The 19,200-nt window shown below is 38.0% G+C and overlaps 1 protein-coding gene across 12 annotated transcripts in view; it reads right to left on the bottom strand.

Annotated features, from left to right (window-relative positions):
• Positions 1-19,200, bottom strand: part of WDR33 (WD repeat domain 33) — a 107,184-nt gene that overhangs the window by 42,069 nt on the left and 45,915 nt on the right. For 10 of the 12 annotated variants that reach the window (XM_019469470.2, XM_053910103.1, XM_019469468.2 and 7 more), the window contains exon 7: positions 18,376-18,473. In XM_019469470.2, the coding sequence (XP_019325015.1) occupies positions 18,376-18,473 (98 nt within the window). Of the gene's footprint in view, positions 1-396; positions 6,343-13,601; positions 15,526-18,375; positions 18,474-19,200 lie in introns of those variants that run through there. The other 2 variants (XM_019469473.2, XM_019469474.2) reach the window with 2 other exon arrangements.

The following is a 19,200-nucleotide window of genomic DNA, read 5'->3' on the forward strand; positions in this document are numbered from 1 at the left end:
CAGAGCCCACTTTAGATCCTCTGTCTCCCTTTCTCTCTGCCCCTCTCCTGCTCACGCCCTCTCTCTCAAAAAAAAAATTTTTTTCTTTTAAGTAGCAATGAAAAGAAAATTCTGCTATAAATCTGTAAGACAACTCAGTATATCTTATGCTCACCAACTATCAACTGACCTAACTAGAACTCAAAAAGAAAAAAGCTAGGAGTTATCAGGAAGACTCCAATCATTATCTGTTCAAAAAGCAAACAGACCAAAGGAAAAGAACAGAATCTGGGGGACAGTGCCTGGGGAATAATGGGGGTGCACTACCGCCTTAAGGGAATACGGTGGTTCTGAGATGACAGTTGGAAGTAAAGTATGAGGACTTGCATAAATACAATTTTAAAAAATAAGTCATAGTTCCATTTCAATGTTATTTATTTAAATGTGGCTTACAATACAATTAATTTGATTGATGACACTTCTAATCCTAAGAACCCTCACTGAAAATAGGATAACCACATATAATATCCCATCCCAAATCCCAAATCTTGATCTAGTCATATCCTTTTAAATAAATCCTTCATAATGCCTTTCCTAATGAGCTCCAAAATCCTCTTAAATCAAATTCACTGAAATATGTGACTTTCTTTACACCATCTTTCTTTGCACATAAGTGATGTAAGCAACACACATTTACTGCATGCCTGCCACGTGAGAAGGGGATCTTCTGTGTGCTTCTCCGACCCTCACAACCACCCTGTGAGGTAGGTATCATTAGCCCTATGTGACAGAGGAGGAAACACAAACTCAGGTGGACTTGCCCAGTGGCAGAGCTGGGACTCAAAGCCAGAACTACGGACTCTCAGATGACTTATGACTGCCCCCAGGGAAAAACTATACTGTACCTAGAACTCTGGTGCAGCTGGAGAAGAGGCTCGATAATTTTAAGTTCCTTTTTCCTTATCACTTAAGCATTGTAAACAGCAATGACACTATGTTCTCCTACCATTAAGTTATTTTTTTAATTTGGAGGGTATCTTTTATTTATTCGTTTATTTTTTAAGTTATCTCTACACCCAGCATGGGACTCAAATTCGTGACCCCAAGATCAAAAGTCACATGCTCTACTGACTGAGCCTGCAGGCTCCCCTCTTATCATTAAGTTTTGAATGTTAACAACACATAAAATAAAATTTACCCCTCCCATTTTACAGGGAAAAAATAACATACTACAAATAGACTTACAGTCATCATTAATTAGGAAAAGACATAGTAAACTGTACTATTATTCTACATCAATCCATCTGGTAGATGGATACTTACAAAGACATAAATGTAAATCCACTGGTTGTAATAAATCATAGAAGAGTAAATTCTGTGGGGATCATTAAAGTGGGTTGCTGCCCAGACAGATTTAGTTTCAAAACACAAAACCTGATCCAGAAACTTTAACCAAGAGAATGTACCACAAACCTACATGCCTAAATTATATGAAGACATGTCCTGGCATCAACACATAATTTAGACACTGATAAAAATGGTTATGTAATAGTTCCCTGCTAATCTTAAAATTGTGGTAACTCTAGGATCCCTTTCCCTATGCAAAATTGCGTACTGTAGTTGGCAAATAAAATCGAAATGATAGTTCATTTTAGGGTGTTTAAAACTTAAAACACACACATTTTTCTGCGTGGAATGGTCTTTAGGTCTGAAACATTATCACCCTTAGTTGTGTCCAAAGCAACCACACTCTAATGCTACTACTGCTCTACCAAAAGCACCAAGGTGTAAAAAGTTTTGCAATCTAAATACTTTCTTAAAGGTTTCTGAGAATCTCATGAATATGCAAAGCTATCATAAAGCTATGAAGAGTTCAATGACCGAACATTATATTCTTTGTTGCCACAGGAAAATTCCACAGACCAACAACAGATCTAGTAGTACTGCAGGAGGAAGACTGGTTTGCCTAGAAGGTATCTTGCCTGATGGAACTACACACTTTGCATTCTCCCTTCTTGTGACACCACCCAAACGTGCTACTCAGCTAAGTCTTAACTACTAACCTAACTTTTCTAGTTCTAACACTTACTCATTTTTATTTTTACCACAGTTTTTATTTTTTTCAGTATTAAGGAGAATACCCTCAACTTGTTATTCAAGATGAAGATATATAAAGAAGCAACTGATACATATTGCAGTTTACTAGGACACAAAATTTTGTCCTCAAGACCTCCAATTTAGAAGTATCTCTGGACCTGCCTGAGCCGATGCTCCAGAAACATGTGACTTTTAAAAATTACTACTTTTAAAGCTACAAAAACTATAAAACTACCTTATTAATCATACATATATTCTTCTGTATACTGTAATAAAATCATGCAGTGCTTAGTCTAGAATATATGTGAAATTAAGAGACTATTAAAAGTGATGACTGTAAAGCAAAAATCAGCTACCACTAGTATTGCTCATGAAGACAGGAATGGCTATTTGACCCCTTCTTCCATACCCAGGGCCTGGCACTTAGTAAGCAGCAATTATTTGAATAAATGAATAGATATAAATTTCCCTTTCGTGCTCTTTGATGAACATGACTAAGATGGACAATGGAGCTATGAAAACATGATCCTTTTTTCTTTTTTTACCTTAAGTCAATCTGACAGTTCATAAGGAATTTTTACAATTATTATAATTTTTTGTTTGTTTGGAGAGAGAGAGAGAGAGAGAGAGAGAGAGAGAGAGAGAGAGAGAGAGAGAGTGTGTGTGTGTGTGTGTGTGTGTGTGTGTGTGTGTGTGAGGGGGGAGAGGGACAGACAGAAAGATAAAGAAAATTCCAAGCATGATCCACACTCAGCACAAAGCCCGACACGGGGCTTGATCCCACAACCCTGGGATCACAACCCGAGCCGAAATCAAAAGTCAGACACTCAACTAATTGAGCCACCCAGGAACCCCAATTATTATAATTTTTACTCGTATTTGACAGAGTTCTTAAATCTTTAAAATCCCTTTGGTATTTACTGCTTTATATTAACATAGATAATATAGAAAATGAATGACTGACCCTTCCCAGATGGAAATAAACCACCCCTGAAGCACTACAAACCAATCCCTGGATACCAAATTTAGTGGGGTAAACCCTGGGATCCCCCAGAGAGATTAATGCAGAAAAACTCACACATCTCATTTCTTTTATTAAAAAGAACATGTTTGTATTTTATCCACCACTTCTAGCCAGCTGAAAACTGATGTGCTTCTCAACTGTTTTGTTTTATAAAAACATAACTATTGGTACCACTGCAGCTTGTTCCAATGACATGCCCAATGTCACGGCTACTGAATCCTGACCTCCCCCCACCCCAAGCTGGTTTCTACAGAATGAGAAGCCAGTTTGGATTTAAATGCTTTTAAGTTTAAAAAAAAAAAAAAAAAAAGGCAGTCTCTGACCCCTGAGAAATAATCTAATACTCACAGCTAAGCCGCAATGTTATTACAAACTGATTTGACATTTACCATTTTGCTCTCCTGATCTCTCCAGACATCTCTGTCATTCTGAGACCATAATGAAGTCAGATCAAAAAAAGATCACCGTTCAACCCACAAAATATAAAATGTCTCTTATGCTAAATGAGTGACAGTCCTCCCTCCCCCAAATCACCCAAAGCCCAGATCCTATAATACAATCTTTGTAACACCCTCTCACTGAGACACCCCATAGTTCTCTATGGTCTGTATTCTTTGCTGCAGAGAGTAATAAATCCAACTTGCTCAATTACAAGTGTTCCTGGAGGTCTCTGAATGAAGGGTATTGACGTCTGTAAATACTAATGGTGGAATGAAAATAGACTACATGTTCTAGGGTTACAAAACGGTTCCAAAATATGGCTTACTAGTACACATCTCACAATTCACAGAGAGGGCAGCTTTGGATAACTTTGGTATAACACTTCTTCCATTTTGCTTTTAATGTCAAGACCATGCTAACATGTGTTGAAAGTTCAGATAAAATAAAAAGCATTAATGACAATCGTACTGAAAATTGTTAAGGCATGTAGGAAAAGGCCAGCTAGCAATGTTCATTAGGAGAATGAGCAGGGGCGCCTGGGTGGCTCAGTTGGTTAAGCGTCCAACTCCAGCTCAGGTCATGATCTTGTGGTTTGTGAGTTCGAGCCCCACGTCAGGCTCTGTTCTGACAGCTCAGAGTCTGGAGCCTGCTTTGGATTCTGTGTCTCATTCTCTCTCTGCCCCTCCCCTGCTCACACTCTGTCTCTCTCAAAATAAATAAACATTAAAAAGTTTAAAAAAAAAAAAAAAAAAGAATGAGCAGGCATTCGCCAGGAACCATGTCAATCGGGGACATGCTCACATATCTGGGCTATACCCAGATGCAGAAGTGTTTTAAAACAAGGACTCCAGTAAGATACCCAACAATAATAAAGCCAAAGGTATAAGGAAAAGAAAAGGTGGCAGAGGGTAACTTTTTCTTTAAATAGTGTTCACCATAACTACTGGAAAATCTGGATAACAGGCTGTGAGAGGAAAAGGAAAGCAAAATTTTTCTATGTGCTCTTCACTGAAAGACTTTCTCAATGTGCAAAATCTCCCACTTTGCAGCTAAATGTTATTTTTGTAAGTATAAATCACACCACACAGAGGTATAAAAACCAAGAATACCAACTTAGAAAAAAAACAAGTCCTTACAACACAAATAAATCTACTGAAGACACTAAAAAACTAGAAGTCCTAAAGAACCTGAGGGGAATAATAATTTTTTTAAAAACCCTTCTCTGCCCCAAAGATAAGGCAGAAAACACCTTTTAAGTGTCAATTGTATAATCAGATTTTTACAAACCTATGAAAATAAAGCTCCCATTACCTACCTACCTTTTAGATAAAACTGAAAGATTTTCATGTCTAGGAGGTGGGGACATGGGTTGTGTGTGTGTGTGTGTGTACACACACACACACACACACACACACACACACACACACACACACACACACACCCACTTCCCCAAGTGCCTACTGTGTCCTTCCTGGACTTGGAAGACTAAGTGTGGATCATCACATAAAAGTCACGGTCTTCGAAGGCACATCATTTCTTAGCAACCTGCACTGTATGGGAATTTTGGTTCAGAGAAAAAAATACATTCATCACCACTACCCTCTCATCTGTGTAGCACATCAAGTGTTGTATATATTACAATCTGATTTCCGTTAGATAGGCATTACCACTTACTTTCTATGAATCATGAAAACCTTGTTACAAGTAGAAGGAGCAATGATTTAAACTCATCTTCTGATGCCATTATGTAGTTCAAAACTATGATTTAAGGGGCACCTGGGTGGCTCAGTCAGTGAAGCATCCAACTTCGGCTTAGGTCATGATCTTGCAGTTCGTGAGTTTGAGCCCCGCACTGGGCTCTGTGCTGACGGCTCAGAGCCTGGAGCCTGCTTCAGATTCTGTGTCTCCCTCTCCCTCTCTGCCCCTCCCCCGCTTGCACTTTGTCTCTCTCTGATAAATATTTAAAAAAAAAAACAGAAACCAAAAACTATGATTTCAGAGCACCTGGGTGGCTCAGTCGGTTGGGTGTCCGACTTCCGCTCAGGTCATGATCTTGCAGTCTTTGAGTTCAAGCCCCATGTCGGAGCCTGGAGCCCTTCAGATTCTGTCTTCATCTCTCTCTGCCCTTCCCCTGCTGTGTGTGTCTCTCTCTCAAAAATAAAATAGAAACATTAAAAAACCCTATGATTTCAATATAAAAATGAGAACCAATTTTTAAAAAACTATTTAAAAGCTTGTTCAAAGATAATACGTATTATATGAAGTAATGCCTGTGTGACTTACAGTAGGAAAAGAGAGTTTGTGGTCTCCAAGTCCATGTGGTGAAGGAGGTATTAGGTATTTTGGAGAATAATGGGCTAAATATTCTAAGTTACATTTTATAGTACGTTTATATCCTTTCATCTGTATTTGTATTAGAGTATTAGAGATAATCCAATTAAGAAGGCTGACTTTTCCACTAACTCCCGGCCTCCTCTATAAACCTCTTCTACAATTTTTCTATGAAAAGGAGAATTACGACCCAGTGAATTTTAGCACATTTAATTCAAGTGTCATTCTACAATAACAATGAAAAAAGACACCAAACTGTTGACTACTCTCTCTTTACAGTGTAATCCTAATAGTGCCAAGTTTTATCCTTTATGATATCACAGACCTTGGTGTGCCTCCTCCAGGACTAAAACTCTCCTCTTTCAAATACCTTTCATTTCATAAGCATCAATATCTAATATCCAATTCTTAAATCAGAACTGTCACCACCTGATTTCCCCAGTGTGGGAGGGCAGCAGTGTTTTTTTTCCCTTAAAAAAAAAAAAGGCCAAATATTAAAAAAAAACCTAAATTTCAAACAGTTCATTCAAAGAGTTAAAGTATTTTACAGTAATTGACTTAATAATTTCTCTTCTAGAACTTAATAAACCAAATAAAATGCCTAGCAAATCACTTGAAGAATTTTTTTTTTTTTTAAGAGAGAGAGAGAGAGAGAGAGAGAGAGAGAGAGAGCACATAAGCAGGGGAGGGGGAGAGAGAGAGAGAGAGACACAGAATCCGAAGCAGGCTCCAGGCCCTGAGCTGTCAGCACAGAGCCCAACGCGGAGCTCAACTCTCGAAGTGCGACATCATGACCTGAGCCAAAGTCAAGACACTTAACCAACTGAGTCACCCAGGTTGGGTGAGCCCGAATTTTTGTTTAAATAAGCATTTTATTTTTACCAAGAAGATCCTTGGTAATTTACACTTGCATGACACATTAAAACAATAAATCTGTAAAGCAATAATACACTTTTAAAAGATGTAAATGAAAGTTTCCATAAATTTCTAGAAAATGATGAAACATGTAAACTATTAATAACCAAACTTCCACAGTATTTAACATTCAGGGCCTACAGAAATAACATTAAAACTGGGCACTGTATTGTATGACCTCAAAAAAGCAGAATTTAAGTTTGGGAATTACTAAACTTACAGTGTTCTTTAATGCCTCGTATCTCCTTTAATACCATTCTATTTGCTCTTAGAATCACTTTATCAGTAGGGCCAATATCTGCCACACCTGAGATAAGGATTTAGCCTCCCACCCTCCAACAAACTCCACCAAAGACTTTTGGGGTAGAACAGGTGACATCCCAGCTAGTCTGATGGGATGGGGTAGAGGCTGATCAGAAGGCCCCAAAAAATGACATTAGGTTTCTGTATTTAAGTCCCGTCTACTAGGACAGAAAATACATAGAATTAGCTTCCCCAAGACCCCTAACTTACCACTGACCACCTTACTCATCAAAGAGGATAAACAGAAATGATATTCTACCACAGTTAGCACTAGCTCATCCAACTTCATTACTAAATGGAGTCAGAAATTACTGTGATTAAATTTGGTCAATAGGAAAAAACCTGTTCCTCCCCCCAGAGAACAATAAATGCTGTCCCAGTGAAATAGTCTAGACACCAGTGACCAGTCTGTAGAGGTGTGATGAGTTGTGACAACTTGATTTTCAGTGTATTCAGCATTCACATTCACCATGGTGCTTGCCCAATTCACAAAATGTATTTGAAGAAATGAAAGAACTAGGGAAATGTTGGAAATGCTGCTTAAGGACGAGGCCATGCCTTGAGAATTTTTATTGACCAGAGTTGGCAATCATTAAATATTTGATTCATGTAACAATTAAAATAGAATCTTTAGGGGCACCTGGGTGGCTCAGTCAGTTGGGCATCCGACTCCAGCTCAGGTCATGGTCTCACAGTCCGGTCCATGGGTTCAAGCCCCGCATCAGGCTCTGGGCTGATAGCTATCAGAGCTATCAGTCAATAGCTATCAGCTATCAGCTGGGCTCTGGGCTGATAGCTATCAGAGCTATCAGTCAATAGCTATCAGCTATCAGCCCAGAGCCTGAAGCCTGCTTTGGATTCCGTGTCTCCCTCTCTCTGCCCCTGCCCCCCGCTCACACTCTTTCTCAAAAATAAATATTTTTTTTAAATAGTGAAATAAAATAGAATCTTTAAATGCTTCCATATGAGATCTTGTTTAAAAAGGCCAATTCTGAGTGTGGAATTTTTTTATACCTGAAAACATCGGAAAATCGTGACATTTAAGCAAGTGGCCACAGTGCTAACCCCAGCAGAACGTACACTAAAGAAGTGGTCCTATTTATGGACCACTCGTAAACAGGAACCTTTACAACTGCAATAACTAATGGCAGTGGCTGAAAAAATTTACATGAGAAACGTAAAATATACTTCTGAAATAACCATTTTTATCCTTAAGTAGGCAGAGAAATGGAAGCAGGCTCTGAAATTAGTTTTGGAAATGAGGTAATAACTGACATTGATCAAACGTTCTTTATGGCACTACATGCTTCTCATGAATTAACCTATTTTATTCTCATCACTACTCAGGAAGGTCAGTACTACTATTAATCCCCATTACACAGAAGAAAACACAGATACAGGAATGTGACTTGCCCCAATGTCTCATGGCTGGTAAGGAATAAACTGTGACTAACATCCAGGTTCCAGAGCCTGTGATGATAATACACAATACTATCTCTTTATATAATAACTTTTGTTGTGTTGCTTTTAGTATCAGGAAACTAGTAAATGAAGCTAATCAGAGAAATAATAAAACACTGTTTTCAAAAGAACACAGAGGCAGGGCTCCTGGCTGGCTCAGGTGATCCAGCATGTGACTCTTGATCTTGGGATCATGAGTATGAGCCTCACTTTGGGACTAGAGTTTACCTAAAAAAACTAAAATTAAAAATAAATAAATAAACCCTTAATGTTTATTAAAAAAAAAAAAAAAAATAGGGGCACCTGGGTGTCTCAGTCGGTTGAGCGTCCAACTTTGGCTCAGGTCATGATCTCACCATTTGTGGATTCAAGCCCCACATCATGCTCTGTGCAGACAGCTCAGAGCCTGCAGCCTGCTTCAGATTCTCACTCTCTGCACCCCCCAACTTGTGCTCTGTCTCTTTCTCTCAAAAATAAATGCTAAAAAATTAAAACAAAAAAACAAACAAACAAACAAACAACAACAGGGTTGCCTGGGTGGCTCAGTCAATTAAGCATCCAACTCTTGACCTCAGCTCAGGTCGTTATCTCACGGTTCACAAGTTCAAATCCTGCATGTGCACTGTCAGTGCAGAGCCTGCTGGGGATTCTCTCTCACCCACCTTGATCTCTGCCCCTGCCCCGTGCACATGCACTGTCTCTCAAAGTAAACAAATTGAAAAATATAAGAAAGAACACAAAGGCAAATCAAGGAAATTAATACAACTCTACAAAAAGGAAAGGGAGATGATAGAAAGAAACCACAATATGACCCCAAAAAACCCCTTGAAAAACAGTAGAAAAAAAGGGAAAGTAATTTAAAGAAAATATGTTTGAAGGTCTAACCTACCTAACAAAAGGCTTGGGTGGAGTAAAAGGCATGAAGGAATCTTTAGAGTGCTGAAAACATTCTTTATCTTCACTGATAATGACCACTACACATAAAACTTTTTATAAAGGCACCACCAGTGCACACTCTTGAGAAGAAAAATCTATTTTACATAAAGTGTTCATTATAGGGTATTACTGCCTCCACCAAAAACCAGTGGTTTGGAATAAGTTATGCTAAAACAATCCTTTTTTAAATTTTCTTTTCAGAATTACTGAAGGAGTGTCAACGAAATTATAGTCAAATAATAGGCAATCTTTTGAACTAGTCTGTGGATCATGGCAGAAGATCATGGCTTTATAGCCACATGACTGAAAGGTCATTTCCAACGTTAGTTTCCACTAGATGTTTTGTTACCTGTGATGCAAGTCTGCAGAGAGGGCTGCAAGGTTCTTTACTTGGCTTCTGTCCCGTTTAACATCTTTTTTTAATAATCTAGATGGCCAGCTTTGCAAATTTACAGGTGATCCAAAGCTGGCAGTTCTCTAGGTGTTAGGATTCAAGAAGATATTGTGATGTTAAATTTAATGCCTTAATACATAAAATGTTAACTGAAGATAAATATAAGGCCCAGTATTAAGGTTTTCAACCTCAATTCTGGCTTATGAGTTTACATAAGAACAAATGTAGAGGCACCTGGGTAGCTGACTCTAGATCTCAGCTCAGGCTCTGTGCTGATAGTGCAGAGCCTGCTTGGACTCCCCAGCTCCCTCTCTCTCCCCGAAAATAAATAAACTTTAAAAAATGTGCAGGTTTTAGATGATTAGTGTGAATTTGTATGGTGTCCTGCCTTCCCCCATTTAGCAAAAATGGGTGTTCAGAATGGTGAAGCTTAATTCTGCACTAGAGATGCTCAGAATGGCAGCCGGTCCAGAAATCGAGAAAGAGTAAAGGGATTAAGTATTCAACTTGGGTAAGAGAGACTTAAATGCCATTTTCAAATATTTAAAGCATTATGTTTGAAAGTCGGGTTGGATTTATTATATACAGATCTAGAATTCAGGGGGTGGGGAGGATATATCATATATGGGTTTAATGATGGAAACTTTTTCCTATAGAAAAATGAGAGGGCTGCTGTGTGAGCTCTTAAACGTTCCCTGGCCCAAACTGGGAGGTCTGCTTGCTGGCCCCCTGTGGTGGCTGTGCCTTCCTGGTATTCCCTAGGGACCAATACAGTATTTAAAGATATCAGCAAATTGAAGCAGATATAATTCATTGGGCTAATCATCCAAGTAAAATGTGATATGCCAAAAGAATGCTAATAATGGTAAAGTTTGCTCTTTGAGAGCAAAGAGAGTTACAGCAAAATACCTTCAAAGGGAAAAAAACAGAGGATTCAGCAGATTGGCTTTGAAAAAGTAATTAGTGCTTGTTGGGGAAACTAAGACTAGTTTATGAAATAATCCATAAAAAAGGATAAATGGGGTGGAGGGGTGGATGGGATAGGACTTAGAAATACCATTTCTTGATTTCAACAGAAATTCTTAATCTGGTCTCTCTATAACTAAAGAGACCATAGCACTGTAGGTGCTTCTTATAGATTCCAGACATAGGACATAAGTCAAACTTTAAAATGGTTTTCTGACACATCATTAAAATATAAAGGGAAAAAGTAACTATTAAAACAACAGTATTGGGGTGCCTGGGTGCCTCAGTCAGTTGAGCTCTCGATTTCAGCTCAAGTCAAGATCCCAGGGTCGTGGGATCGAGCCCCATGTCGGGCTGTATTGAGCACAGAGCCTGCTTAAGATTCTCTCTCTCCCTTTGCCCCTCTCCCCTGCGTCCACTTGCTCACTCTCTCGTCTAAGTTAAAAACAAAAAACATAAAAAACACAGTATTTGTTTTGGTACTTAACCTCCCTCGTTGACAATTATTTTTAATGTATCATAATCATTTAAGGATCTACCCACTAAAACTGAAAAAGCCAAAAGTATATTACCTATTCATCTAATTTCATCAGCTCTTTGCAATGCTCTGAATTTTAACTTTAAAAACTACCAAAGAGGGGAGCTTGGGTGGCTCGTCCGACTTCAGCTCAGGTCATGATCTCATGGTCCGTGAGTTCCGGCCCCACATCAGGCTCTGTGCTGTCAGTTCAGAGCCTGGAGCCTGCTTGGGATTCTGTGTCTCCCTCTATCTCTGCCCCTCCCCACTCATGCTCTGTCTCTATCAAAAAATGAATAAACATTAAAAAAAAAAAACTACCAAAGATAGGGGCACCTGGGTGACTCTTCGTTTCGGCTCAGGTCATGATCTCAAAGGTCATAAGCTTGAGCACAGCGTTGGGCTCTGCACTGACAGCACAGACCCTGCTTGGGATTTCTCTCACCCTCTCTCTGCCCACCCCCCACCTCAAAATATGAATAATAATTTAAAACTATAACCAAGAGCTGGATGCTTAACTAAGCCATCCAGGAACCCCTAAAGAAATTTTTTTTAACTATGAAAGATCTAATTAGCTGGGAAGCTCTAACAATATAACCAGGTAACTAATTCATCACCAAATGGAAATTTCAGCCTCACTCAAAATAAACTGAAGCAGGGGCACCTGGGTGGCTTAGCTGAGTGTCCAACTTCGGCTCAGGTCACGATCTCACCATTCATGAGTTCAAGCCCTGCATCAGGCTCTGTGCTGGCAGCTGAGAGCCTAGAGCCTGCCTGGATTCCGTGTCTCCCTCTCTCTCTCTCTCTCCCTCTCCTGTTCACACTCTGTCTCTATCTCTCTCAGAAGTAAATAAACAAGCAAACAAATAAATAAATAAATAGCTGAAGCAATTATAAAATAATTAATGCAAAGATGCACATTCTTTCTGGGAATCGACTGCCTAAATTATTTTTTTTTTAATGTTTATTTTTGAGAGAGACAGAGCACGAGCAGGGAAGGCAGAGAGGGAGACACAGAGTCGGAAGCAGGCTCCAGGCTCTGAGCTGTCAGCACAGAGCCTCATGCAGGGCTCAAACTCACGAACTCTCTAGATCATGACCTGAGCCAAAGTCAGACGCTTAAATGACTGAGCCACCCAGGTACCCCTCAACTGCCTAAACTATTAATCATTGTGATTTGTTGCTGTCAAGAAACCAGAATCTTTTATATAAAAGTGTCTGGAAATTGCTAGACTCTTAATTAAAACACTGTTGGTGGCAACAGCATGCAACTCTGGCTTCCCAAGAAAGCCACAGATCTATTTTCAACAAGTTTTTTGTCATATTATGTGCAACATTTGAAATTAAGTACAGAAATAGAAAGAATAAAGCCCAATATAAAAATCTGAAAACAATTCCTGTAAAAATGTGAATGTACCATATAAAATCAATATTTCAGGGGCACCTGAGTGACTCGGTCGGTTAAGCATCCAACTCGATTTCAGCTCAGGTCATGATCTCCCAGTTCACAGGTTTGAGCCCCTCATCAGGCTCTATGCTAACAGTGCAGTGGGAATTCTCTCTCTCCTTCTCTCTGCCCCTCCCCCTGCTCTCGCTCTCTCCCCCTCAAAATATACATTTTTTAAATAAATAAACAAATAAACAAACAAAATGGGTATTTCAGAGCCCTACTAATTTCTCCAAATAATATGCTTTGGAAGTCTTGTTAAGACTTATTAAGTCTTTTTCCCACTCATTCTCAGATGATTCTTTACATAGAAGAACCTACCATAATCCAGTCCTTACAGGAGAGAAGGAAAAAAGCCTTAAAATAAACTTCCTCAAAATAAGGAAACACCAAGAAAATCAGTGTCCATAAGTAAAATTGGTTTACATGATTATTTGGATGATTAAGTAAGATGTCCTTGAAGAGCTTTAATATTAAAATATGCTATGTTAGTGGAAGGAGTTATTCTGATACAGTCTTTTTTGCTTTGCCTTTTTTTTTTTTTTTTTTTAATAGGATCTTTTAAAGGAAACTGGGTGTTTCTGGCTTTTGTCTGGGGGAGAACAGACAGGATCTTGAGGAATGTTTTGTAAAACATTATAGAAATAAAGTAGGTCTCTTAATCATAAACTATGTGGTTTACTTTAATAAGTAAAATTATTTCCAGTAAAGCATCAAAGATTTTTGGAATACTCAGACTTCGTAAACATGTCTTCACAAATTTCAAAACACACTGCTGAACCAAAAGATCTTTGCAGAGGGATTGATCTCATTTATTAAAGACCACAGTCAATGCAATAAGGAAGGCATACACAGGGATTTATCAAAAGTACTAATAATATTCTTCTTAAGTTGTGTGTACTCAGGGGTTCATTTTCTCTCCATGAGTGCTAGATCTGAAAACTAAAAACAGACCTTACCCCCGAATAAATCTCACGATAACTCCTTATGTCCATGTCCTTATTATATAAACCAGCATATATCTTATAACCCATTCAGTTTAAACTATTCACTATAGTTTAATTTTTCTGTTGTTAAATATATCATACATTGAAAACCTATAATATGGACAGTTTTAAAGAATAGTAAAATGACCTTGAGTACTTAAATTACTTCCCTCTAACTACACTCCTCCTCTTCCCCCCCCCCCACCCCCAAAAGAAACTCTACAATTCTGTCATCACAGCTTAGGAAGACATCATTATATCCATGTTGATATCACTTTTAAAACAGAAAAGAGGCAGTTTAACATAGAGATTGAGTATGAACTCTGGACCAAAAACCCTGGGTCCAAATCTTAGTCCCACTTCTTATAAGCTACCTGACCTTAAGACAGGTTTACTTAATTTTTCCATACCTTGGTTATTCGTTTGAAGTGTGGAACAAACAGTATTCAGCTCACAGGGTTACCAGAGATTAAACAAAGTTCTTAGAACATGCCCAATACATAGTTAAGTGTAATATGTCGGCTATAGTTAAAACTAAGAAGGTAAAACAAAAACTAAAGCATGCTAAAACTTGTAACCTGGGTTCTTTTTTAAGAGTATTATGCTTCTAAAATTCGTTTCAGTGTTCTTATTGATTCTATGCTTTTACCCCTTCTCATGTGCATTCTAACTCTACACTTCTAACACTATCATGACCTCTGATAAAACTGGTAAAACTACACTTCTAATGCTATCATGACTCTTCTCCCATATTCTCCACCATCTTAAGTATGTGAAAATACCTTATCTTCCCTACTAAACTTTTTTTTTTAATGTTTATTTTGAGAGAGAGGGAGAGAGCACCCACACTGACAGTGTGGAGCCCGACGCAGGGCTCAATCCCCACAAACCATGAGATCACAACCTGAGCCAAATCAATTAGTTGAATGAGCCACCCAGGCACCCCCACTACTAAACTTTAAGAAGGAGAGGGGTCATACCTTTTAAAAAGATTCTTCTACCAATGGTAGAAGCATATGCTCATTAATTTTAATGGCTCTGTTTCACTTGGAGTCCAATGCATAAGTATCAGTAAACCAGAGACTCATTTAGTCTCATGTACTCCTGGTGCTTAAAGGTTCTTTTAATCCCAGCCCATATACTGAGTGCTCCAAAGAAAAGAATAGAGGCACCTGGGCAGCTCAGGCAGTTAAGTGTCTGACTCTTGGTTTCGGCTCAGGTCATGAGCTCATGGTTGTGAGATAGAGACCTGCGTCAGGCTCCGCACTGGGCATGGAGCCTGCTCAAAATTCTCCCTCACCCTGTCCTCCTCTCCCACTTGTGCGTGCTTGCTCTCTCAAAAACAAAACAAAACAAAAGAAGAATAACTGTGTATAAAATATGCTGACTTGCATGTGCTTTAGTAATGACTGGTATATGACACTTCTCAATTTTGCAGTATATTCAATTTCATACCTATGGACCAATCACCATCATCTTTTGAGTAGCAAATCTCGTAACGATAGGTCTGTGTTCGTTTTAACCTTAAAAATCTGATTGCTTTCTCTTGTGTAACTTCTTCCTTTTCCAAGAAGCATGAGAACGATCTCAGAAAGGACACTTAAAGGTAACCATAAATCCTGCGGTCAGTAGTACGGTATCATGGCTTCTGCCATGCGTAGGGATCCTGTATTCTTACAGCTGACGGTCTACGTTAAGAAGACATGATAACAGTCTTCAAATAAAGGGCTGCCATGAAGAAGACAGTATAGTATAGACTAATTTTTTTGTTATCCAGAGGCAGGACAAGTCATACAGAAGCAGATTTCTGATATAATGAATGAACCTTCTGAAAACTAGAGCTATCCAAAATTGGAAAAGATAATCATCTGAGGTAGTGAATACTAGAATGCTAAAAATGTTTATGGGTAGAAGACGGGTTTTTAGGAATGATGTAGAAAAGGTTAAGTATTTGATAGAGTTGAACTACATGATCATAAACACCCCCTTCAATTAAAATGCTCTTATATTTTCCTTATAATTAAACCCAAGTTGCAGTCTAATGTACAACACTAACATGATGCAGGAGTATGCTTACCTGCCCAGTGTTTCAGAGTCTATATGGGTTACAGGAACAGCAACCCTTCACAGAGGCCAACTGGCATTTTAGATGTTGGAAGATCCTATCCTTATTTGACTCTGTGATCCAATTTTCTATGTATAAAAGCTAAATTAAATTCACTTCAAATTTTATATGAAGAATTTCACAGCAGCCTTGAGACAACTGGAATCCCATCACCCTGGGGATCCTCAACCCACAAGCAAAGAACAGGAAAATCATAACACCAGTTTTACTGTTTCATAATCACTGCTAAATTTCAGAAAATTTAGAAAAACAGGGAATGACAGAAAATGGATACTTGGAACCTAATAACTTATCTACTATACCAACCTGCCTGCTACTAGAACTACTACTTGGAGATACAATTAACTTGGTTTAATAGATTCATATTGGTCCCATATACTCATGGAGGTACTAAGAAAAAATATTTTTAAAAGGAAGCAAAAATCGTGAATAAGCTAGAACACATATCATAAAAGTACATGGAAGTTCATTATACTTTTGTATGTTTGAAATTTCCGTAGCAAAATTTAAAATATTTAAATTTAAAATTAAAAGAGCCCCCACATAAAGAAGAAAATTCTACTCTCAATTAATATAGACAGGATGCTGGTATATTTTTTAAGCTACAGGAGCAGATAATAACTCAGCATCCATTTACCATTATCCAAATTCACCTCAATTCAAATCTGAAGAATATCTCACATACATTCTACATTGCAGAGGAAAAGTTTTTTAAGTACTATTTAGAAACAGCTGCATCACCAAATTGGGTAACATTTCATTGGAACATGAAACTGAAAAATGTTATCATATGTCAGGTTTTCTTTTTTAATCCAAGATACATAGTGATTTTAAATCAGACTTCACAATTATTGTGGTCCTCCCTAGTCCTCTGTAAAAATAATTGTTTTGATACTTTAGAATATTGCTTTTAGTAACTACAATTATTGTGTTTCCTTTTTATTTCTTAGGATTTTCAAAGCCCAGAAAAAGTTGTCCGTCTTAGTTCTGTTTAACAGCGAAGACTTCTATCAAGAGGAAAGATGCAATATTATCACAGCATTAGGCAAGGAGTCAAGTGATAAGATTCTAGTCCTGGATCTGAACTTATTTCAGATGACCCTGAGCATGTCATTTACTCCTGCTGGGTTATGATGCTCATCCATAAAATAACTCCAGCTAAATAACTCCAAAGACTCCATCTAGTTCTGAAATTACACAATATTATAGCCATCATAGTGAGTACACTCTTTAATACGTACTATATCCTTATACTAGCTATCACCATACAGTAAGTACTGTGGATGAACCCACACAAAATGTGCAAAGCCAGGAATGTTTAAACAAATATGATTTCAAAAACTACTGGCTTGAAATATGGGTTAAATATCAAGGGCATTTATTTTCTTATCTAGAAAGCATCAACACTGAAGGCTTTATAAAGTTCTGGAACATTGTTAAAAGCTTATAATTTAATCAAGACTTGAAAGGAAAGGAAAATTGCTGAACAGTAATTTCTTGACACCCAATGTCTATGGTACTCATGTGTCTACCCTGCATTTATGTGTCAGAGGAAGATGTTACTTTTATGCTATACTGAAATCAAGAGATTGGAGTAGAATGTTTGTTAAATCAGTACAAATTCAAATTAAGCACTTGAGAAAACTACCTTCCTAGTTAACAATAAACCAATGAGATTACATGTTTTTATTAAATGTAAATGTTTTTGCCTCAATGTTTGTATTACATATATAAAACACAGTTAATTCCCTAACACCCACTGATTTCACATAAATGGTACTGATAAATTGTTAGCATTTTCACAGCCTTACTTTAAAACTAACCTAATCCAAGGTAAAACTATGGATTTCTTTTGTAGAAGGGAGTAATCATAAACGTTAGTTTCTAATTATGAAATCAATAAAAGTAAACAAGAAATCCCTCCAAAATTTAATAACAAGTGGGCCTGTAATGTATAAATGTGATATACTTTAAAAAAATACATTTTTTTAAACACCTGCTTGCAGAAACAGCAATAATGAGAAGTACAGCTATTGATACTTCAGGTAATCATTGTAATAGGACTACCAGGAGAATGTGAGCCATGTAAATAAAAAATATAGTGTCATTATGTTGGAGAAAGCTACCTGGGCTACAAGACAGGAAAAGGAATATAGCCCTAACAGATAAATACAGATAAGCAAGTAATTGGGGAGGGGGGTGGAATGACAGAAGGGGAACAGTTGTATTTAATTTATAGCTCAAAGAATTCAAAGATTTTAGTAGTAATAAAAATCTACAAAATGACTGTGAACCAGAAAGAGAGTTCAGGCTTCTTTAAAAAGGCTGGCGGAGACGGTGTATATGTAAAAAAATTGAATGGAGATGTAAGCTGGTATTGTGGTATTGTGATGATTTAACCACAAATGCCTTCCCTATTTAAATATTCCAATCAGGACTGTTAGTACACGTACCTCGGAGAATTCTTTCCTCATGGCAACGAAGAAAGTCCCAGATTCTAACAGTGCCGTCATCAGAGCATGTAGCAAATTTATTATCCGTGGGTGAGAAACTGTTACATGAAGACACACAGCAGGGGAAAGAAGTCAGCATTTAACAGATTATCTGTGCTTCTCAGACAGGGAAAAATAAAAACACTGTGCTGCGTTATAAACAGGAGAGGGAAGTACTCCAAGAGTGAAGAAGCCCTTAAAGAGAATGTTGTCAGCTAACAAAAGCATCTCATCAAAGGAAGAATTTAACACAGCAGTTGCGTCTTAGTTTTCAATCATTGATATTCAGAGACCTTTACCGGTGTATTATTAGCACTGATGCTTCCCACACTCCCCACAGTAGAATATTTCCTGTCATACCAACAGAAAACGTGAAGCTCATTTAAGTGTAGAAACTAAATGAAATCTGTTTTTGCAATATTCCTACAAACACGCTGTTAAATCACATTAGGAATACCGCTCCAAAAATTAGCATCAGCTTCTTCTGCCTGGGACACTTCATGACATGATGAGCTGAAAATTTTGGACAGGCTCTTTAAAACTCGTGGCTAAACATCACTACATACAATGTTTCTCGTTTATTTGCAAGGTCTGTGGAAAACTTTCACACCTTCTCCCTGGCAAGCTATTCCATGAATGTTGCTCCTTTTAGGGAAAACTTTAACACAGGGACCTTCAGACTGTGTTTGAAGCCAAAGGTAATCTCCTGCAAAGGATTTTGCCATCTTTACCTCCTTGCCATGAAAGACCATCACGTTTCTCATCTACCTCTAAGAACTTCCTTGA

This window comes from Panthera pardus, unplaced genomic scaffold (assembly GCF_024362965.1).
Source record: "Panthera pardus isolate Hobbes unplaced genomic scaffold, ASM2436296v1 HiC_scaffold_10, whole genome shotgun sequence".
NCBI lineage: Eukaryota > Metazoa > Chordata > Mammalia > Carnivora > Felidae > Panthera > Panthera pardus.